Genomic DNA, 21691 nt, shown 5'->3' with positions numbered 1-21691 from the left:
AAGGTTTCCTCAGTGACAGGCCTCCTTCTCTGCCCAGCTAAAACCTTTAGTGGGACCATAAAAGGGGTGAGAGAGGGGAAAAAACAATGATTGAATAGTAAGCTATGATTTCTGTACTGGTCTGCTCCAAGGAAGGGCTTTGTGTTGGGAGGTCTGAAGGGGGACAGCATTGATTTAGTGGGAGGAGCAGGTTGAGAGGGAAAAGGGGTGTTTTTTTAAAACTGGGGTGAGGGGAGGGGACTGCAGTTTTCATACATTTGGTTTTTTTTAACTGAAATGGCAAGGAAAGTGTGTGTGTGTGTGTGTGTGTGCGTGCGTGCGTGCGTGCGTGCGTGCGTGCGTGCGTGCGTGCGTGCGTGCGTGCGTGTGTGTGTGTGTGTGTGTCTGTGTGCGTGCGTGCGTGCGTGTGTGTGTGTGTGTGTGTGTGTCTGTGTGTGTCTGTGTGCGTGTGTGTGCGTGTGTGTGTGTGTGTGTGTGTGTGCGTGTGTGTGTGGGAGTTACTCAGGGGACAGGGACTGCACGGTTTGCATGATGCAGCATGTATTTAGTGTTAGAACTCTGTCACATTTTGAGATTCATTCACCTGCTGTAGAAACGCAGCAAACCTCCTTGATCACTAGGTTTTGATTGTAAATGGCAAAATCTTCCCTGATACTATATTAAATACATGGAATAAAAGGCCTTTATTTCTGTATTTTGGCTAAATGAAGTGATGATATGTCGAAAAAAAAAACACACCCTAAAAAGTTCGGAATAATGGATTATTCCTGAGGCCCAACTAGCGAGCGTCACAGACCAGGGGGAGGGGTTCTGTCTCTGTGGCGCAAAAGGTTAGCGTGCTAACGTAAAGGTTGGTGGTTTGAGGCCACCCAGGGACTGGGTACCTTGGGGGGGGGGGCAGCTGTCCCCCTCCCACAACTCTCCCCTAATGACTGCATGTGTAATGTCTAATAATAAAGTGTAAAAATCACTGTTTCACCTCTGAATTACATACTACCAAACCATCAGCACACATCAGCCCTGCAGTCTGAGCATTTCTTGGAGTTATTTCAAATACCAAATAACACATTACGCACCATAAAAATAGAAGAGCACATCCTCCCATGAGCCACCACTTGCATTAAGGCTTATAAATGTGGCCTCTTAAAGATTTCTGGATGACTTTTATAACTGATCCAGAAATCTTTGTTTTAATTTTGTGCTGCATGTTTTTTTAAACTGGAGGTGTAACTTTGATAACAACCAGCACAAAGTGTGAACCTGTCCCAGTTTGAACTGTGGGACGAGGTTTGTAGCTGAACATGCACTACAAATGAATGTACACTCCATAATAAGTGCCTAAAATGTTCGATTCAAGGAGCCGAGTGCTCCATTCTTACTCTCGATGCCACATGAATGGGCCTTTGGACCTTTTTTTAGCAGAATTTTACTGTGGTCTCTGCATCTGCCGTGCACCAACTGCATCCATGTTGTCAACTTTGCTCACCCATGTGAAACAATACTTTCACAATACCACAGGAGTTTGACTGTTAGCGACAAGTTATATAATGCCAGGAATTACAGACTAGCATGCAAATGCTAAATCCTCCTCTTTTTCTCCAGAGAAGTGGATGAGACGGACTGTATCTGCAGGCTTCACTCTGGCTCTGCAGCTTTGTGCTACAGAGATGCCCCCCCCCCACCCCCCCGACTTGGGTGATAATCCTGACACGCACTGTCTGCATTTTTTTACTGAACGTGTTTAAGCGCATTTGCAGAGCATTTATCTCTCCAATGTAAACCAATTTGGCTATAAGGGCCTTGGGCCAAGCAAGGCGCTGTAGTGGGGGGGGGGGAAACTCAAACCTCGGCAGATGTGAGGAGGAGGGAGGATGGGAAAGCTGGCGAGAACGCGGCAGGTGATGAACAACTGAATGCGGCAAGAAGGGAAAGCGGGAGAAAAAGAATGTCCCTTGTCCGGAGGGTAAGCTTTTGAAACTCAGGATCGGGGACTTTAAAGCCGATAGAATGTGGATCACTGAATTGTTGAGTCACAGAATCTGAGAAAATCATACGGCGCTCCCATTTAATCCTGTCATGGCGAAATCTTTATGGAGCCCAGCCCTTTCTGAAGACTTTTGGAGGCTGCTGTATTGACAGAGCTGCTGTTTGATACCGCCTATACACCTGTATCAGCTGTCTGCTAATCTGCCTCCCCCTCCTCCCACTCGTCCTGCGGAACACATCCGCACGCTCGGTTGTAATGGCGGATGAAATGGACCAAAGATCTAAAAGCTGCCATTCTTGCTGCTTCGTGATGTTTTCTGTAAGTGGCTGCCGTAGCAGGCTGAACCTGTCACGTCGTTCGCGGCGGAGGCAGGAGCCCCGCTGTGTCGAACATTACACCAGCAATTCTGCGAGGCCATAAAGACTATGGACTCCTCGGTCCCTGAAATGGGACATTAAGACAGAATCATCCGAGTTTAGTTGGGGTGATATCAAGGTGTTTTATTTGCGAGCACGCAGGCAGGGTCTGAATGTCTTTGGATGGCTTTTAAAGTACCTGATCTCATAGTCTAAGGTTCCTGTAAATGAGGTGTTTGCTGCTCTTATCAATGAGACGTTGCAGGAGATGGGCACTTTGGCCCGTTTGATGGTTCTGGGGCGTGATTACAAGAGGAAGCTCTGAAAAGTCCCATTTCATACCACTATTTATGGTACTTCATGTTATTAACCCATTACATTATTATTCTGGACTGAAAAGGTGACAGGTGAGGGTTAAATATAAATCAAACTGACTTTGGAGAACCTGTGTTCTTTTGCAAATATAACTGACTTAATGTTGAAACATCGCAGCCAGTGACGACTCGGGCCCGTTACAAATTTGGATTTGACATAAACAGACAAACTTTCTAAATGTACACTTTGAAACCCAATTGAAGGTAAAATGTAAATCTTTTTTACACATATCATATCTACAAGTTGACAAGAAAAGGACTGAACACATTGCTGCTTCATATACGCAGAGGCTGATGGTTAGGGCACGTAAAGGAGGTGGAAAAGTCATTTATTTTAGATTTGTTTCATACACCTGAGGGTTTCTGCTTGAAAAGTCCAATGAAATAGTTCTGAGCCGTATAAAGAGAGACGTCTGGTTAGCACACTGTAATGGTCAGTGTTTAATACAAACATTTGGAGATAACGTCACATTTTAATTAAATAAGGGCTTAATGGTCTTTTTGTGTGTCCTTTACTCTGACATCTTTTTGAGATTTGCTGATAAAATCTTTTTAAACTTTTGAAAAACGGGATGCACATGAAGTAGCGCATGCTATTCTGAGTTCAGGTCATCGTGGTGCAAGTCCGATTCATAGATTGATTAACAGCATTTATACACACAACGGCCTCATTTTGATTGGTTGAAGCCTGAATGTTTTTTGAAAGGTTTAATTTGAAGGCTACCTTTGTGCCTGTGTGTCCTCATCCCTGCTTCAGATCCTGAGGGATTTATGAACAATGTCAAGTTCCCTCTGAAGACCTGAGTCTCTTCACTGCCTCTTAAAGCTTAATACTCCCTGACTGAGTGGCACAGCGAGAGTCGCTCTCTCTCTCTCTACGTGCCACAGATAATACTAAGAACAACCTCTCAATTCCAGCTCTCCTCCTCGCCTAGTGTGCCCTCCTCCCACTACCACATGCACACGGCCATTTCCATTCAATGAGACGGCAGTGAAAACACGGCCGATTGTAATGGAAAACACTAACATTGTCCCTAATGGTTTTCCATCCCAGGAGAGGTTCAAAACATATGTAAATTTATGTAAACCCAACAGAAACACATATTTACAATAGCACAGAAATAATCACAATATGAAGACATGGTGCACTGGCCTTGTAGATGGAGGCGCCATGTGTCATTAGTCTCCTTTATCTCTTTCCTGTTTCCTGCTCTGGTATTGGAGCAACAATCGCTCACCGAAGAGTGAAAATGTTCGGCGTTTGTGTTGGACACAGCGACAGAGAACAAAGACATGTACACTGCACAGAATTTAAAATGTTGTTAATAGAATATTAAACAATGGTATGAACTTAAAAAACATGCATGGTAAGGTACAGCTTCTACAGTTCCTCATTTTTTTCCCCTTTTACATCTACATAGTCTATTTTTTATTCTTTTTCTTGGAATTATAGTTTGAGTCTAATTCATGATCCATGATTTAACAGTTTTGCTTTATTTTCATCAATGGATTTAACAGCTCATGGAAACATGGGGCACCTGTGGCCTCTGGACTTTCACTTCTTCTTCTGCTTGACCAGAGTTTCCACCTCCTTCATGAAGCGCAGGCAGAGCTCATCCTGCCATGGCAGGGCGACACACTGCACCGCTACGGGCAGACCCTGACCTCCAGACACAGCCTGAACACAAACACAACAGACCCGGTGAGTTACAGGCCCCTCTGCAGTCTTCTACCTCCCCCTACTGGGCAGTCGTGGACCTGCAGACAGGTGTCTCGATCCTCTGCCCGCAAAAACCTTACAGGGTGGACAGCAGGTCGAGTCGATACTGAGGGGCCAGGACATCCAGTGACTTCAAAATAAACAATAAACTCAGTCCTAAAACTGACAGGGAGCCATTGCAGTGTGGACAGAGTTGGGGGGGTGGGGGGTGTTCTTATAGAATCTTACAATAAATGGAGGGGCCAGAAGAATCTCGAAGTCTATCCAGTAGACATAGATAGTTGTCTATCCGGTAGCTCCACCCTGTTTTCTTTTTTAGGTTTCTGCTGTGCTCTTTTTTTTCGTCCTTATGCCTGCCAACTTGGTAACGGTTTCTACATATTCTTGAGAAACATGGAAACTTTTTTGTAGATTCTACGGGATAGTCTGCTGGTCCAGTAGCATCACGGACAGGGACAGGAAGAGGATGGACAGACTGGTGAGGAGGGCCAGCTCTGTCCTGGGATGTCCCCTGGACTCAGTGGAGGTGGTGGGAAATGGGAGGATGATGGCTAAGCTGTCATCCATGTTGAACAACACGTCCCACCCCCTACAGGACACCCTGACAGCACTGGGCAGCTCCTTCAGTGAGCGGCTGCTCCACCCTCGCTGTGTGAAGGAGAGGTATCGTAGATCTTTCCTGCCGGCTGCTGTCAGACTGCACAATAAACAGAACACCCGCTAGCACAATCTGAATATTATATATTCTGATATGTATATTGTATTCACCCTCTGTACTATGTACAGGTACACAGAGGCCGAGTATCCATTTATCTGGATTATTGTAAATATACATCCTCTTTGTATATTGCATTTGATTTCTATTTGATTTTATCTTATTTTTCTCTGAGTGCTCTTGTTGCTGTTGTTGTACTGTAAATTTCCCCGTGTGGGACAATAAAGGATCTGAATCTGAATCTGAATCTGAATAAATGTAGCTGATAAAAGGAATAAAAGTTTACTTTGGGACAGTCTCCATCCACAGGCCTAAATGCATTTCATTACTTCAGTGCCGAATATGAAACATCCAGACCCCTCATGTCCTCAGGAAGAGGTTTATTTATGGTTCCTTGAGTTCCTGGAGAAATAAAGTGTAGCAGCTTTTAGTTTCTATGCTGCTCACTTGTGGAACAACGTCCTGAATGCCTGAGGACTGTTCCCACTCAATTCTTTTAAATCAGGCCTTTGATCTATTTTTTACCAAGGCCTTCTAATAGCAAATACATTTGCCCGCGTTATTTTAAGTTTTACAATGTATTTATTTATTTATTTATATTCTATTTGCTTTGTTCTAATGTATCTCTTTTATTTTATGTCTTGCAGAGCACTAGGAATTGCCTTGTGTATGAATAGTGCTATATAAACAATGGCCTTAAAGGTCTAACAAGTAAACATGTAAGCTTCTTGTGAAGGAACAGTTTATTTATGTTAGAAAAGCAACCTGGGCAGAACAGGAAATTCTCCTTGAACAGAAAAGACAATAAAAGCAAAAGCAAAAGAAGTAAAAGCAAAAGCAAAAGCAAAACTAAAGCAAAAGCAAAATTAAAGCAAAAGCAAAAGAAGTAAAAGCAAAAGCAAAAGCAATTACATGAGTTAATTCCCCTGACACATTTACCTTCTTGAACAACCGGTCAAAGCAGTCCTGATAATTGCCTTTATACTGCTCGAGTTGCTCCTCATCCTCAGCTGTCACCGTGGAAACTGGAACAACTCCAGCAGGAAAGTTAAGGAGATTGTATATCATCGTCATAGAGGCGGCAACTGTAGGACCAAAAGAAGAATCAGTTCTGTCACTGTGTTGGTAGCTGGCAACATGAACTTAAGCAGGAGAAAACACTAAAAATGGCTCTGGAAGATTTCTCGAGGAATGTGGCATTTGTTCCTGAGTACGCAGCATGTACAAGAGCACACACACATACACACGCACACACACTCGCACGCACGCAAGCACACAACTTTACCAGTAAGCCTTCAGTACAGGAAGTTGAAGGCGGGTCCGATACACGGGCAAAGCAGCACGTCTATGTTGCACCTCCTCCACTCTGCTATGATTTCATAAATTAAGACCTTTTTGAAAACACAAGAGAATTTCTTCAGTACACACTTACACGTGCACAGCAATCAGCACAGTACTTCAGTACCTCAGCAGTAGCGTGCTGCTTCCACAGATTCGGAACCGTTCTATTAAAGGGGCAGGGGAACAGTTAGAATGTTGAGGTACAGATACAGATGCCAGCCACTCATCCTGATCAACTGTATTTGTCTCCACACGACCACGTGGACGGTCCATAGGTGGAAATAAGCACCACTCTCAAACCGGTGCAGCCTTTAATTACAAAAGATGAACCCCATAAAGACCTCATGCATGCTTTACCCACTTTATTACTCACCCAACTCCACAGAGAGCACTGAGGATGGGGGGAATGCGAGGAGACTGGAAAATATAAGCAAACGCAATTAACACGTGTAATCACTGTCTGATAGGCCCGAGTCAACATCCCCAAGAGGAACTTCATTAAATACAAGCTGCAGGGTACAACTCACTAGGGGCTTCAGGAGGAATGAGAGGGTTTTCTTCAGCCAGTTTGGTAAATAGTATGGAAAGGCTTGAAAACTGAGGCAGGGATCCAGTGGCCCCCCCTCCCTTAAAATAGAAACAATGAAAACATTAAACTGTTCAACAACCCAAGGTTGGTTTAGATTAGATGAAACTTTATCGTCATTTTACACAATGTACAATCAAACCTTGGATGACTCTTCCCCCTTATCAGAAGTACAGGACAAGCAAATGTTAAAAATCCAAACATTCCAATTTCAAAGTGTTGAAGCTGAGTCTTTCGGAAATGTAGGTGAATATTTCTAAGCCTTAAGATAAAATTTTTACTTTATATTAAACATTTTTTTGAGACGGAGGTGTAGCCACCTCTGCTCACATATGAAGCTTCCACACAGCTGCCAGAACAAGGTCAACAAGATTTTAACCGACAGCTTAAGTTCTGGCTTTTTGTGCTTTTCGGGTGATAAGAAAATATTTCACAATGAAATACATTGTCCCATGTCATACAGGGACTTTCTATCTTCAAATATTGAGAATATCTCTGCAATGACTGGATTTCACATTACAGGAAAGAACCCTTTCACTTTCATAATGACGAGAGTGGGTGTAGCCGCCTGTATAAGAGAGGCAGCAGAAGACTGCATTCACTCTGCTTTCAACTGAAGGACAGACACCACGGACCCTGGTAAGTCATCCTCCCATGTTGTTGCTCGTACTACAACTGCATGTTACTGTGATCAGGAGTCAGTTTTGCTGTTTTAGAGAGCACTTGGTAAAATTCTAAACAGTACACCATCCATTTACTCATCATGTCTCAGGAAACGGTAGCATCTGAATTCAAGAATTCACATCAGTGTCGCTTTCTGAGCCCCTTCAGTGACTATTTGGAAGTTTGTTCAGTGTTTTTATTAAGTGTTCTTTTGTAAAAGGCAAATGTATGTCTGACTTATCCAGGTTGGATAATAATCAGCATTACAGAGGACCTGGTCGGAACACCCTGAAGTTCAGCTTTGAGCCAACAGGGGGAGATGTTGAAAAAAAATGAAATTACTCATAGGAGACGGACAAAAATCTCAAAATAAATAATACATTAATGATTTTATTATAGCCAGGGCTCGTTTTCAGCTGTCTGCTGGAGTCGCAACATGCTGAGCACTGAGAACGCAGCTGCTGTGTTTTGTCGGCCAGCAGAAGGCACAGTGAACGCTCAACACAGCCGTTCTGAAGTGACCGTGACACGTGCATTGTTTTATTTCTGGAACGTTTGTTGTTATTGTTGCCTTCCTGTTCCTCTACTCCTGTCTCAGGTGAAGCTGCTAACTGGGGGTTGAGCTCTCCTGGTTGATGTGTCTGTGTGGGATGTCAAGGTAGAGGTTATTTAACCAGGAGTATGATGGAAACCACCAGGAACGGATCATCACACCCACGCAGACACACACCAGCCAGGAGAGCTCGATCCCCCAGTTAGCAGGAGCAAAGGAGAGACAACAGGAAGGCAGCAAAAACAACAAAAGATACAAAAATAAAACAAAGCATGTACAACAACGTCCATAATGGTAACACGAGGAAATTGTCAGATGAACACAGAGAAAACTACCTTGGAGTCAGATGAACACAGAAAGACAGTGTAAAATAATAAAAGAACGTCAAATAAGAAGGAAACAGGAAATGAATGCAAAAGGAATGTTGTGGGAAAAGCAAAAGTAAAACTGAATTGTGAGTAATGTGTATTTTAAAAGTTGTTCATTTTTGTACACAGAAATGGTGATAAAAAACAATGAGGACCTGAGGATTGTGATGGTGGGAAAGACTAGAACTGGGAAGAGTGCCACTGCGAACACCATTCTGGGCCGACGATGCTTTGAAGCAAAGTTCGGTGCCAAGTCTATAACTGTGGAATGTGGTCGAGGGAGAGCTATGGTAGGGAACCAGAGTGTGGTCATCATTGACAGCCCCAGCCTGTTTGACACCAGGTTTTCTCTGGAAAGAAAAAAAGAGGATTTGTCCCAATGCATCTCGTACTCAAGCCCTGGACCCCATGTGTTCCTGGTGGTCATTCTAATGGGCAGGTTCACCGCTGAAGAAATGCAGACGGTGCAAAAGATTCAAGAAATGTTTGGGGAAGAAGCTGACAAATACAGCATGGTTCTCTTTACCGGGGGAGACCTACTTGACGACAATACCATTGAGGATTTTCTGGACGAGAACATCGAACTTCAAGACCTCATATCCAGATGTCACGGCCGGTATCATGTCTTCAACAATAAGCTGAAGGACAAAGAGGAGAATCTCTCTCAGGTCACTGAGCTGCTGCAGAAGATCAAATCTATGGTAGATTTTAACGGAGGAAGCCACTACACCAATGAGATGTTCCAGCAAGCTGAGAGGAAACTCATACTGGAGAAAGAGCGCATCCTGAAAGAGCAGGAAGAGAAAATCCAAAAAGAAAAAGAGGAAATTGAGCGGAAAATTCAGGAGAAATATGAAAGGGAAATGGAAGAAATCAACAGGAAAATTCAGGCTGAGCGAGAGAGGGAGAAAAAAGAAAGAGAGGAGGAGTTCAAGAGGCAGAAAGAGGAATGGAACGAGGAAAAGCGAAGGGAGAGGGAGGAGAGAGAAAGGGAGCTAGAAAAGAAGATGGAATACCTGAAGGAGCAACATGCCAGAGAGGTGGCACGTGAGACAGCCAGGATGAAGGAGGAATACGAGGAAGCCGCCCGACGCGAAGCTGAGGAGATTAAAAACTTACATCGTCCAAAGTGTACAATTCAGTAGAATTCAGATTTAAGGCAATCGCAAACACCACTTTAAGTGATTGTTGATGTCAGAAACGCTGAATCAGGCCGTATCGTTCCATAATTGCAAAGAAATGATTATGTGCATGCATCCATGTACGATAGGCCTGACGGGTTCTGTTCACGGTGTCAACTCATTAAATGCTGCATGAGAGTAGATCAAAGAGCATCTGCTTCCAATAATGTAGTCGGCCTTCAATAAAACATTTGAATGCTTATTTGTTTGTCTTCTTTTGTTGACTAAGTTTACATTCATGGTTTTTTCCGTTTCATTTTCACATCTGACATCAATTGAATCTGGAGTAGAACAACCAGGATCCACGGTTTTCAAGGTTTCCATTGAAACACAGATATGAATAAAGCCAGAGACATCTATGAACAACAGGAAAAATAACTTCCATTTCTCCTTATATCAGGTCATGTGGATTAGTTAAACATTGCTTTTATGCTGCAGCTGGATTGGAAGTGAACCCGGTAAAATGATGGCTCAACGGTATCATCAGATCTTACGTAAAGCTGTTTGGTTACGTCACTGGGAAAAACGATTTGAGTAATAATGATAATTTACTTTCAAAGATGTGGATTTTATCTTTCATTCAAATACAGTGAGTCTGCAAAAGAAAGGTCAACGTTCAGTTGACTATCTTCAAAGACATCATGTGTCCCCTTTTACTTTCACTTTCATAATGACGAGAGTGGGTGTAGCCGCCTGTATAAGAGAGGCAGCAGAAGACTGCATTCACTCTGCTTTCAACTGCAGGACAGACACCACGGACCCTGGTAAGTCATCCTCCCATGTTCTTGCTCGTACTACAACTGCATGCTACTGTGATCAGGAGTCAGTTTTGCTGTTTTAGAGAGCACTTGGTAAAATTCTAAACAGTACACCATCCATTTACTCATCATGTCTCAGGAAACGGTAGCATCTGAATTCAAGAATTCACATCAGTGTCGCTTTCTGAGCCCCTTCAGTGACTATTTGGAAGTTTGTTCAGTGTTTTTATTAAGTGTTCTTTTGTAAAAGGTAAATGTATGTCTGACTTATCCAGGTCGGATAATAATCAGCATTACAGAGGACCTGGTCGGAACACCCTGAAGTTCAGCTTTGAGCCAACAGGGGGAGATGTTGAAAAAAAATGAAATTACTCATAGGAGACGGACAAAAATCTCAAAATAAATAATACATTAATGATTTTATTATAGCCAGGGCTCGTTTTCAGCTGTCTGCTGGAGTCGCAACATGCTGAGCACTGAGAACGCAGCTGCTGTGTTTTGTCGGCCAGCAGAAGGCACAGTGAACGCTCAACACAGCCGTTCTGAAGTGACCGTGACACGTGCATTGTTTTATTTCTGGAACGTTTGTTGTTACTGTTGCCTTCCTGTTCCTCTACTCCTGTCTCAGGTGAAGCTGCTAACTGGGGGTTGAGCTCTCCTGGTTGATGTGTCTGTGTGGGATGTCAAGGTAGAGGTTATTTAACCAGGAGTACGATGGAAACCACCAGGAACGGATCATCACACCCACGCAGACACACACCAGCCAGGAGAGCTCGATCCCCCAGTTAGCAGGAGCAAAGGAGAGACAACAGGAAGGCAGCAAAAACAACAAAAGATACAAAAATAAAACAAAGCATGTACAACAACGTCCATAATGGTAACACGAGGAAATTGTCAGATGAACACAGAGAAAACTACCTTGGAGTCAGATGAACACAGAAAGACAGTGTAAAATAATAAAAGAACTCAAATAAGAAGGAAACAGGAAATGAATGCAAAAGGAATGTTGTGGGAAAAGGACCGAGTAAAACTGAATTGTGAGTAATGTGTATTTTAAAAGTTGTTCATTTTTGTACACAGAAATGGTGATAAAAAACAATGAGGACCTGAGGATTGTGATGGTGGGAAAGACTGGAACTGGGAAGAGTGCCACTGGGAACACCATTCTGGGCCGACAATGCTTTGAAGCAAAGTTCAGTGCCAAGTCTATAACTGTGGAATGTAGTCGAGGGAGAGGTATGGTAGGGAACCAGAGTGTGGTCATCATTGACAGCCCCGGCCTGTTTGACACCAGGTTTTCCCTGGAAAGAACAAAAGAGGATTTGTCCCAATGCATCTCGTACTCAAGCCCTGGACCCCATGTGTTCCTGGTGGTCATTCGACTGGGCAGGTTCACCGCTGAAGAAATGCAGACGGTGCAAAAGATTCAAGAAATGTTTGGGGAAGAAGCTGACAAATACAGCATGGTTCTCTTTACCGGGGGAGACCAACTTGACGAGAGAACCATTGAGGATTTTCTGGACGAGAGCGTCGAACTTCAAGACCTCATATCCAGATGTCACGGCCGGTATCATGTCTTCAACAATAAGCTGAAGGACAAAGAGGAGAATCTCTCTCAGGTCACTGAGCTGCTGCAGAAGATCAAATCTATGGTAGATTTTAACGGAGGAAGCCACTACACCAATGAGATGTTCCAGCAGGCTGAGAGGAAACTCATACTGGAGAAAGAGCGCATCCTGAAAGAGCAGGAAGAGAAAATCCAAAAAGAAAAAGAGGAGATTGAGCGGAAAATTCAGGAGAAATATGAAAGGGAAATGGAAGAAATCAACAGGAAAATTCAGGCTGAGCGAGAGAGGGAGAAAAAAGAAAGAGAGGAGGAGTTCAAGAGGCAGAAAGAGGAATGGAACGAGGAAAAGCGAAGGGAGAGGGAGGAGAGAGAAATGGAAAGATGGAGAGAGAGAGAGGAGAGAGAAAGGGAGCTAGAAAAGAAGATGAACAACCTGAAGGAGCAACATGCCAGAGAGGTGGCACGTGAGACAGCCAGGATGAAGGAGGAATACGAGGAAGCCGCCCGACACGAAGCTGAGAAGATTAAAAACTTACATCGTCCACCGTGTACAATTCTGTAGAATTCAGATTTAAGGCAATCGCAAACACCACTTTAAGTGATTGTTGATGTCAGAAACGCTGAATCAGGCCGTATCGTTCCATAATTGCAAAGAAATGATTATGTGCATGCATCCATGTACGATAGGCCTGACGGGTTCTGTTCACGGTGTCAACTCATTAAATGCTGCATGAGAGTAGATCAAAGAGCATCTGCTTCCAATAATGTAGTCGGCCTTCAATAAAACATTTGAATGCTTATTTGTTTGTCTTCTTTTGTTGACTAAGTTTACATTCATGGTTTTTCTATTTCATTTTCACATCTGACATCAATTGAATCTGGAGTAGAACAACCAGGATCCACGGTTTTCAAGGTTTCCATTGAAACACAGATATGAATAAAGCCAGAGACATCTATGAACAACAGGAAAAATAACTTCCATTTCTCCTTATATCAGGTCATGTGGATTAGTTAAACATTGCTTTTATGCTGCAGCTGGATTGGAAGTGAACCCAGTAAAATGATGGCTCAACGGTATCATCAGATCTTACGTAAAGCTGTTTGGTTACGTCACTGGGAAAAACGATTTGAGTGATAATGATAATTTACTTTCAAAGATGTGGATTTTATCTTTCATTCAAATACAGTGAGTCAGCAAAAGAAAGGTCAACGTTCAGTTGACTATCTTCAAAGACATCATGTGTCCCCTTTAACTGTTACTTTCATAATGACGAGAGTGGGTGTAGCCGCCTGTATAAGAGAGGCAGCAGAAGACTGCATTCACTCTGCTTTCAACTGCAGGACAGACACCACGGACCCTGGTAAGTCATCCTCCCATGTTCTTGCTCGTACTACAACTGCATGTTACTGTGATCAGGAGTCAGTTTTGCTGTTTTAGAGAGCACTTGATAAAATTCTAAACAGTACACCATCCATTTACTCATCATGTCTCAGGAAACGGTAGCATCTGAATTCAAGAATTCAAATCAATGTCACTTTCTGAGCCCCTTCAGTGACTATTTGGAGGTTTGTTCAGTGTTTTTATTAAGTGTTCTTTCGTAAAAGGCAAATGTATGTCTGACTTATCCAGGTTGGATAATAATCAGCATTACAGAGGACCTGGTCGGAACACCCTGAAGTTCAGCTTTGAGCCAACAGGGGGAGATGTTGAAAAAAAATGAAATTACTCAGAGGAGACGCACAAAAATCTCAAAATAAATAATACATTAATGATTTTATTATAGCCAGGGCTCGTTTTCAGCTGTCTGCTGGAGTCGCAACATGCTGAGCACTGAGAACGCAGCTGCTGTGTTTTGTCGGCCAGCAGAAGGCACAGTGAACGCTCAACACAGCCGTTCTGAAGTGACCGTGACACGTGCATTGTTTTATTTCTGGAACGTTTGTTGTTACTGTTGCCTTCCTGTTCCTCTACTCCTGTCTCAGGTGAAGCTGCTAACTGGGGGTTGAGCTCTCCTGGTTGATGTGTCTGTGTGGGATGTCAAGGTAGAGGTTATTTAACCAGGAGTACGATGGAAACCACCAGGAACGGATCATCACACCCACGCAGACACACACCAGCCAGGAGAGCTCGATCCCCCAGTTAGCAGGAGCAAAGGAGAGACAACAGGAAGGCAGCAAAAACAACAAAAGATACAAAAATAAAACAAAGCATGTACAACAACGTCCATAATGGTAACACGAGGAAATTGTCAGATGAACACAGAAAGACAGTGTAAAATAAGAAAAGAATGTCAAATAAGAAGGAAACAGGAAATGAATGCAAAAGGAATGTTGTGGGAAAAGGACCGAGTAAAACTGAATTGTGAGTATTTTAAAAGTTGTTCATTTGTTCACAGTTGTTTCATACACCTGAGGGTTTCTGCTTGAAAAGTCCAATGAAATAGTTCTGAGCCGTATAAAGAGAGACGTCTGGTTAGCACACTGTACTTTTTCTTGGAATTATAGTTTGAGTCTAATTCATGATCCATGATTTAACAGTTTTGCTTTATTTTCATCAATGGATTTAACAGCTCATGGAAACATGGGGCACCTGTGGCCTCTGGACTTTCACTTCTTCTTCTGCTTGACCAGAGTTTCCACCTCCTTCATGAAGCGCAGGCAGAGCTCATCCTGCCATGGCAGGGCGACACACTGCACCGCTACGGGCAGACCCTGACCTCCAGACACAGCCTGAACACAAACACAACAGACCCGGTGAGTTACAGGCCCCTCTGCAGTCTTCTACCTCCCCCTACTGGGCAGTCGTGGAACTGCAGACAGGTGTCTCGATCCTCTGCCCGCAAAAACCTTACAGGGTGGACAGCAGGTCGATGTTCTCGTCCTTATGCCTGCTAACTTGGTAACGATTTCTACATATTCTTGAGAAACATGGAAACTTTTTTGTAGATAAATGCAGCTGATAAAAGGAATAAAAGTTTACTTTGGGACAGTCTCCATCCACAGGCCTAAATGCATTTCATTACTTCAGTGCCGAATATGAAACATCCAGACCCCTCATGTCCTCAGGAAGAGGTTTATTCATGGTTCCTTGAGTTCCTGGAGAAATAAAGTGTAGCAGCTTTTAGTTACTATGCTGCTCACTTGTGGAACAACGTCCTGAATGCCTGAGGACTGTTCCCACTCAATTCTTTTAAATCAGGCCTTTAATCCATTTTTTACCAAGGCCTTCTAATAGCAAATATATTTGCCCTCGTTATTTTAGGTTTTACAATATATTTATTTATTTCTATTCTATTTGCTTTGTTCTAATGTATCTCTTTTATTTTATGTCTTGCAGAGCACTAGGAATTGCCTTGTGTATGAATAGTGCTATATAAACAATGGCCTTAAAGGTCTAACAAGTAAACATGTAAGCTTCTTGTGAAGGAACAGTTTATTTATGTTAGAAAAGCAACCTGGGCAGAACAGGAAATTCTCCTTGAACAGAAAAGACTATAAAAGCAAAAGCAAAATTAAAGCAAAAGCAAAAGCAAAAGCAAAATTAAAGCAAAAGCAAAATAAAGCAAAAGCAAAAGAAGTAAAAGCAAAAGCAAAAGCAATTACATGAGTTAATTCCCCTGACACATTTACCTTCTTGAACAACCGGTCAAAGCAGTCCTGATAATTGCCTTTATACTGCTCGAGTTGCTCCTCATCCTCAGCTGTCACTGTGGAAACTGGAACAACTCCAGCAGGAAAGTTAAGGAGATTGTATATCATCGTCATAGAGGCGGCAACTGTAGGACCAAAATAAGAATCAGTTCTGTCACTGTGTTGGTAGCTGGCAACATGAACTTAAGCAGGAGAAAACACTAAAAATGGCTCTGGAAGATTTCTCGAGGAATGTGGCATTTGTTCCTGAGTACGCAGCATGTACAAGAGCACACACACATACACACGCACACACACTCGCACGCACGCAAGCACACAACTTTACCAGTAAGCCTTCAGTACAGGAAGTTGAAGGCGGGTCCGATACACGGGCAAAGCAGCACGTCTATGTTGCACCTCCTCCACTCTGCTATGATTTCATAAATTAAGACCTTTTTGAAAACACAAGAGAATTTCTTCAGTACACACTTACACGTGCACAGCAATCAGCACAGTACTTCAGTACCTCAGCAGTAGCGTGCTGCTTCCACAGATTCGGAACCGTTCTATTAAAGGGGCAGGGGAACAGTTAGAATGTTGAGGTACAGATACAGATGCCAGCCACTCATCCTGATCAACTGTATTTGTCTCCACACGACCACGTGGACGGTCCATAGGTGGAAATAAGCACCACTCTCAAACCGGTGCAGCCTTTAATTACAAAAGATGAACCCCATAAAGACCTCATGCATGCTTTACCCACTTTATTACTCACCCAACTCCACAGAGAGCACTGAGGATGGGGGGAATGCGAGGAGACTGGAAAATATAAGCAAACGCAATTAACACGTGTAATCACTGTCTGATAGGCCCGAGTCAACATCCCCAAGAGGAACTTCATTAAATACAAGCTGCAGGGTACAACTCACTAGGGGCTTCAGGAGGAATGAGAGGGTTTTCTTCAGCCAGTTTGGTAAATAGTATGGAAAGGCTTGAAAACTGAGGCAGGGATCCAGTGGCCCCCCCTCCCTTAAAATGGAAACAATGAAAACATTAAACTGTTCAACAACCCAAGGTTGGTTTAGATTAGATGAAACTTTATCATCATTTTACACAATGTACAATCAAACTTTGGATGACTCTTCCCCCTTATCAGAAGTACAGGACAAGCAAATGTATAAAAACCCAAACATTCCAATTTCAAAGTGTTGAAGCTGAGTCATTCGGAAAATGTAGGTGAATATTTCTAAGCCTTAAGATAAAATTTTTACTTTATGTTAAACTTTTTTTTTTAAAAGGAGGTGTAGCCACCTCTGCTCACATATGAAGCTTCCACACAGCTGCCAGAACAAGGTCAACAAGATTTTTGTGCTTTTCGGGAGCTAAGAAAATATTTCACAATGAAGGAGTGCCATGTTATACGGGACCTTCTATCTTTAAATATTGAGAATATCTCTGCAATGACTGGATTTCACATTACAGGAAAGAACCCTTTTACTTTCACTTTCATAATGACGAGATGTGTACAACAACGTCCATAATGGTAACACGAGGAAATTGTCAGATGAACACAGAAAGACAGTGTAAAATAAGAAAAGAATGTCAAATAAGAAGGAAACAGGAAATGAATGCAAAAGGAATGTTGTGGGAAAAGGACCGAGTAAAACTGAATTGTGAGTAATGTGTATTTTAAAAGTTGTTCATTTTTGTCCACAGAAATGGTGATAAAAAACAATGAGGACCTGAGGATTGTGATGGTGGGAAAGACTGGAACTGGGAAGAGTGCCACTGGGAACACCATTCTGGGCCGACAATGCTTTGAAGCAAAGTTCAGTGCCAAGTCTATAACTGTGGAATGTGGTCGAGGGAGAGCTATGGTAGGGAACCAGAGTGTGGTCATCATTGACAGCCCCGGCCTGTTTGACACCAGGTTTTCCCTGGAAAGAACAAAAGAGGATTTGTCCCAATGCATCTCGTACTCAAGCCCTGGACCCCATGTGTTCCTGGTGGTCATTCGACTGGGCAGGTTCACCGCTGAAGAAATGCAGACGGTGCAAAAGATTCAAGAAACATTTGGGGAAGAAGCTGACAAATACAGCATGGTTCTCTTTACCGGGGGAGACCAACTTGACGAGAGAACCATTGAGGATTTTCTGGACGAGAGCATCGAACTTCAAGACCTCATATCCAGATGTCACGGCCGGTATCATGTCTTCAACAATAAGCTGAAGGACAAAGAGGAGAATCTCTCTCAGGTCACTGAGCTGCTGCAGAAGATCAAATCTATGGTAGATTTTAACGGAGGAAGCCACTACACCAATGAGATGTTCCAGCAGGCTGAGAGGAAACTCATACTGGAGAAAGAGCGCATCCTGAAAGAGCAGGAAGAGAAAATCCAAAAAGAAAAAGAGGAGATTGAGCGGAAAATTCAGGAGAAATATGAAAGGGAAATGGAAGAAATCAACAGGAAAATTCAGGCTGAGCGAGAGAGGGAGAAAAAAGAAAGAGAGGAGGAGTTCAAGAGGCAGAAAGAAGAATGGAACTAGGAAAAGCGAAGGGAGAGGGAGGAGAGAGAATGGGAAAGACGGAGAGAGAGAGGAGAGAGAAAGGGAGCTAGAAAAGAAGATGGAATACCTGAAGGAGCAACATGCCAGAGAGGTGGAACGTGAGACAGCCAGGATGGAGGAGGAACACGAGGAAGCCGCCCGACTTCAAGCTGAGGAGATTGAAAACTTACATCGTCCACCGTGTACAATTCTGTAGAATTCAGATTTAAGGCAATCGCAAACACCACTTTAAGTGATTGTTGATGTCAGAAACGCTGAATCAGGCCGTATCGTTCCATAATTGCAAAGAAATGATTATGTGCATGCATCCATGTACGATAGGCCTGACGGGTTCTGTTCACGGTGTCAACTCATTAAATGCTGCATGAGAGTAGATCAAAGAGCATCTGCTTCCAATAATGTAGTCGGCCTTCAATAAAACATTTGAATGCTTATTTGTTTGTCTTCTTTTGTTGACTAAGTTTACATTCATGGTTTTTCCGTTTCATTTTCACATCTGACATCAATTGAATCTGGAGTAGAACAACCAGGATCCACGGTTTTCAAGGTTTCCATTGAAACACAGATATGAATAAAGCCAGAGACATCTATGAACAACAGGAAAAATAACTTCCATTTCTCCTTATATCAGGTCATGTGGATTAGTTAAACATTGCTTTTATGCTGCAGCTGGATTGGAAGTGAACCCAGTAAAATGATGGCTCAACGGTATCATCAGATCTTACGTAAAGCTGTTTGGTTACGTCACTGGGAAAAACGATTTGAGTGATAATGATAATTTACTTTCAAAGATGTGGATTTTATCTTTCATTCAAATACAGTGAGTCAGCAAAAGAAAGGTCAACGTTCAGTTGACTATCTTCAAAGATATCATGTGTCCCCTTTCACTTTCATAATGACGAGAGTGGGTGTAGCCGCCTGTATAAGAGAGGCAGCAGAAGACTGCATTCACTCTGCTTTCAACTGCAGGACAGACACCACGGACCCTGGTAAGTCATCCTCCCATGTTCTTGCTTGTACTACAACTGCATGTTACTGTGATCAGGAGTCAGTTTTGCTGTTTTAGAGAGCACTTGGTAAAATTCTAAACAGTACACCATCCATTTACTTAACATGTCTCAGGAAACGGTAGCATCTGAATTCAAGAATTCAAATCAATGTCACTTTCTGAGCCCCTTCAGTGACTATTTGGAAGTTTGTTCAGTGTTTTTATTAAGTGTTCTTTCGTAAAAGGCAAATGTATGTCTGACTTATCCAGGTTGGATAATAATCAGCATTACAGAGGACCTGGTCGGAACACCCTGAAGTTCAGCTTTGAGCCAACAGGGGGAGATGTTGAAAAAAAATGAAATTACTCATAGGAGAGACACAAAAATCTCAAATAAATAATACATTAATGATTTTATTATAGCCAGGGCTTGTTTTCAGCTGTCTGCTGGAGTCGCAACATGCTGAGCACTGAGAACGCAGCTGCTGTGTTTTGTCGGCCAGCAGAAGGCACAGCGAACGCTCAACACAGCCGTTCTGAAGTGACCGTGACACGTGCATTGTTTTATTTCTGGAACGTTTGTTGTTATTGTTGCCTTCCTGTTCCTCTACTCCTGTCTCAGGTGAAGCTGCTAACTGGGGGTTGAGCTCTCCTGGTTGATGTGTCTGTGTGGGATGTCAAGGTAGAGGTTATTTAACCAGGAGTACGATGGAAACCACCAGGAACGGATCATCACACCCACGCAGACACACACCAGCCAGGAGAGCTCGATCCCCCAGTTAGCAGGAGCAAAGGAGAGACAACAGGAAGGCAGCAAAAACAACAAAAGATACAAAAATAAAACAAAGCATGTACAACAACGTCCATAATGGTAACACGAGGAAATTGTCAGATGAACACAGAAAGACAGTGTAAAATAAGAAAAGAACGTCAAACAAGAAGGAAACAGGAAATGAATGCAAAAGGAATGTTGTGGGAAAAGGACCGAGTAAAACTGAATTGTGAGTAATGTGTATTTTAAAAGTTGTTCATTTTTGTACACAGAAATGGTGATAAAAAACAATGAGGACCTGAGGATTGTGATGGTGGGAAAGACTGGAACTGGGAAGAGTGCCACTGGGAACACCATTCTGGGCCGACAATGCTTTGAAGCAAAGTTCAGTGCCAAGTCTATGACTGTGGAATGTGGTCGAGGGAGAGGTATGGTAGGGAACCAGAGTGTGGTCATCATTGACAGCCCCGGCCTGTTTGACACCAGGTTTTCCCTGGAAAGAACAAAAGAGGATTTGTCCCAATGCATCTCGTACTCAAGCCCTGGACCCCATGTGTTCCTGGTGGTCATTCGACTGGGCAGGTACACCGCTGAAGAAATGCAGACGGTGCAAAAGATTCAAGAAACATTTGGGGAAGAAGCTGACAAATACAGCATGGTTCTCTTTACCGGGGGAGACCAACTTGACGAGAGAACCATTGAGGATTTTCTGGACGAGAGCGTCGAACTTCAAGACCTCATATCCAGATGTCACGGCCGGTATCATGTCTTCAACAATAAGCTGAAGGACAAAGAGGAGAATCTCTCTCAGGTCACTGAGCTGCTGCAGAAGATCAAATCTATGGTAGATTTTAACGGAGGAAGCCACTACACCAATGAGATGTTCCAGCAAGCTGAGAGGAAACTCATACTGGAGAAAGAGCGCATCCTGAAAGAGCAGGAAGAGAAAATCCAAAAAGAAAAAGAGGAGATTAAGCGGAAAATTCAGGAGAAATATGAAAGGGAAATGGAAGAAATCAACAGGAAAATTCAGGCTGAGCGAGAGAAGGAGAAAAAAGAAAGAGAGGAGGAGTTCAAAAGGCAGAAAGAGGAATGGAACGAGGAAAAGCAAAGGGAGAGGGAGGAGAGAGAAAGGGAAAGACGGAGAGAGAGAGAGGAGAGAGAAAGGGAGCTAGAAAAGAAGATGGAATACCTGAAGGAGCAACATGCCAGAGAGGTGGCACGTGAGACAGCCAGGATGAAGGAGGAATACGAGGAAGCCGCCCGACGCCAAGCTGAGAGGATTAAAAACTTACATCGTCCACCGTGTACAATTCAGTAGAATTCAGATTTAAGGCAATCGCAAACACCACTTTAAGTGATTGTTGATGTCAGAAACGCTGAATCAGGCCGTATCGTTCCATAATTGCAAAGAAATGATTATGTGCATGCATCCATGTACGATAGGCCTGACGGGTTCTGTTCACGGTGTCAACTCATTAAATGCTGCATGAGAGTAGATCAAAGAGCATCTGCTTCCAATAATGTAGTCGGCCTTCAATAAAACATTTGAATGCTTATTTGTT

General features: G+C 43.1%; 4 protein-coding genes across 5 annotated transcripts; all 4 read left to right on the top strand.

Annotated features, from left to right (window-relative positions):
* Positions 1 to 4136: 4136 nt before the first annotated feature.
* On the top strand, positions 4137 to 10046 carry LOC115247221 (GTPase IMAP family member 7-like). Of its 2 annotated transcripts, none has more exons than XM_029828299.1 (2): positions 4137 to 4419; positions 8793 to 10046. In XM_029828299.1, exons 1-2 carry the CDS (start codon positions 4341 to 4343, stop codon positions 9806 to 9808), a joined length of 1095 nt encoding a protein of 364 aa, XP_029684159.1. In that variant the 5' UTR covers positions 4137 to 4340; the 3' UTR covers positions 9809 to 10046. The 2 variants fall into 2 exon arrangements, with proteins under 2 accessions (XP_029684159.1, XP_029684160.1); XM_029828300.1 differs by lacking the exon at positions 4137 to 4419 and adding an exon at positions 7611 to 7718.
* Positions 10047 to 10473: 427 nt separating this feature from the next.
* LOC115247220 (GTPase IMAP family member 7-like) lies at positions 10474 to 12969 on the top strand. Its single transcript, XM_029828298.1, has 2 exons — positions 10474 to 10608; positions 11683 to 12969. Exons 1-2 carry the CDS (start codon positions 10515 to 10517, stop codon positions 12729 to 12731), a joined length of 1143 nt encoding a protein of 380 aa, XP_029684158.1. The 5' UTR covers positions 10474 to 10514; the 3' UTR covers positions 12732 to 12969.
* Positions 12970 to 13101: 132 nt separating this feature from the next.
* LOC115247222 (GTPase IMAP family member 7-like) lies at positions 13102 to 18366 on the top strand. Its single transcript, XM_029828301.1, has 2 exons — positions 13102 to 13530; positions 17516 to 18366. The coding sequence occupies exons 1-2, from the start codon at positions 13437 to 13439 to the stop codon at positions 18343 to 18345; spliced, it is 924 nt and encodes a 307-aa protein (XP_029684161.1). The 5' UTR covers positions 13102 to 13436; the 3' UTR covers positions 18346 to 18366.
* LOC115247219 (GTPase IMAP family member 7-like) lies at positions 13567 to 21685 on the top strand. Its single transcript, XM_029828296.1, has 5 exons — positions 13567 to 14641; positions 14740 to 14923; positions 17282 to 17294; positions 19246 to 19355; positions 20399 to 21685. Exons 2-5 carry the CDS (start codon positions 14845 to 14847, stop codon positions 21445 to 21447), a joined length of 1251 nt encoding a protein of 416 aa, XP_029684156.1. The 5' UTR covers positions 13567 to 14641; positions 14740 to 14844; the 3' UTR covers positions 21448 to 21685.
* The last annotated feature ends 6 nt before the right edge of the window (positions 21686 to 21691 follow it).

Source organism: Takifugu rubripes, chromosome 20, assembly GCF_901000725.2.
Source record: "Takifugu rubripes chromosome 20, fTakRub1.2, whole genome shotgun sequence".
Taxonomy (NCBI): Eukaryota; Metazoa; Chordata; class Actinopteri; order Tetraodontiformes; family Tetraodontidae; genus Takifugu; species Takifugu rubripes.
The sequence above is the reverse complement of the archived record's forward strand: the minus strand, read 5'-3'. Positions and strand labels throughout refer to the sequence as shown.

Coding starts and splice junctions, on each gene's coding strand:
- LOC115247222 (XM_029828301.1), top strand. CDS start 13,437: ATGACGAGAGTGGGTGTAGCCGCCTGTATAAGAGAGGCAGCAGAAGAC. Junction 13,531..17,515: donor GACAGACACCACGGACCCTG/GTAAGTCATCCT, acceptor TTTTGTCCACAG/AAATGGTGATAAAAAACAAT.
- LOC115247221 (XM_029828299.1), top strand. CDS start 4,341: ATGGCAGGGCGACACACTGCACCGCTACGGGCAGACCCTGACCTCCAG. Junction 4,420..8,792: donor ACACAAACACAACAGACCCG/GTGAGTTACAGG, acceptor TTTTGTACACAG/AAATGGTGATAAAAAACAAT.
- LOC115247219 (XM_029828296.1), top strand. CDS start 14,845: ATGGCAGGGCGACACACTGCACCGCTACGGGCAGACCCTGACCTCCAG. Junction 19,356..20,398: donor GACAGACACCACGGACCCTG/GTAAGTCATCCT, acceptor TTTTGTACACAG/AAATGGTGATAAAAAACAAT.
- LOC115247220 (XM_029828298.1), top strand. CDS start 10,515: ATGACGAGAGTGGGTGTAGCCGCCTGTATAAGAGAGGCAGCAGAAGAC. Junction 10,609..11,682: donor GACAGACACCACGGACCCTG/GTAAGTCATCCT, acceptor TTTTGTACACAG/AAATGGTGATAAAAAACAAT.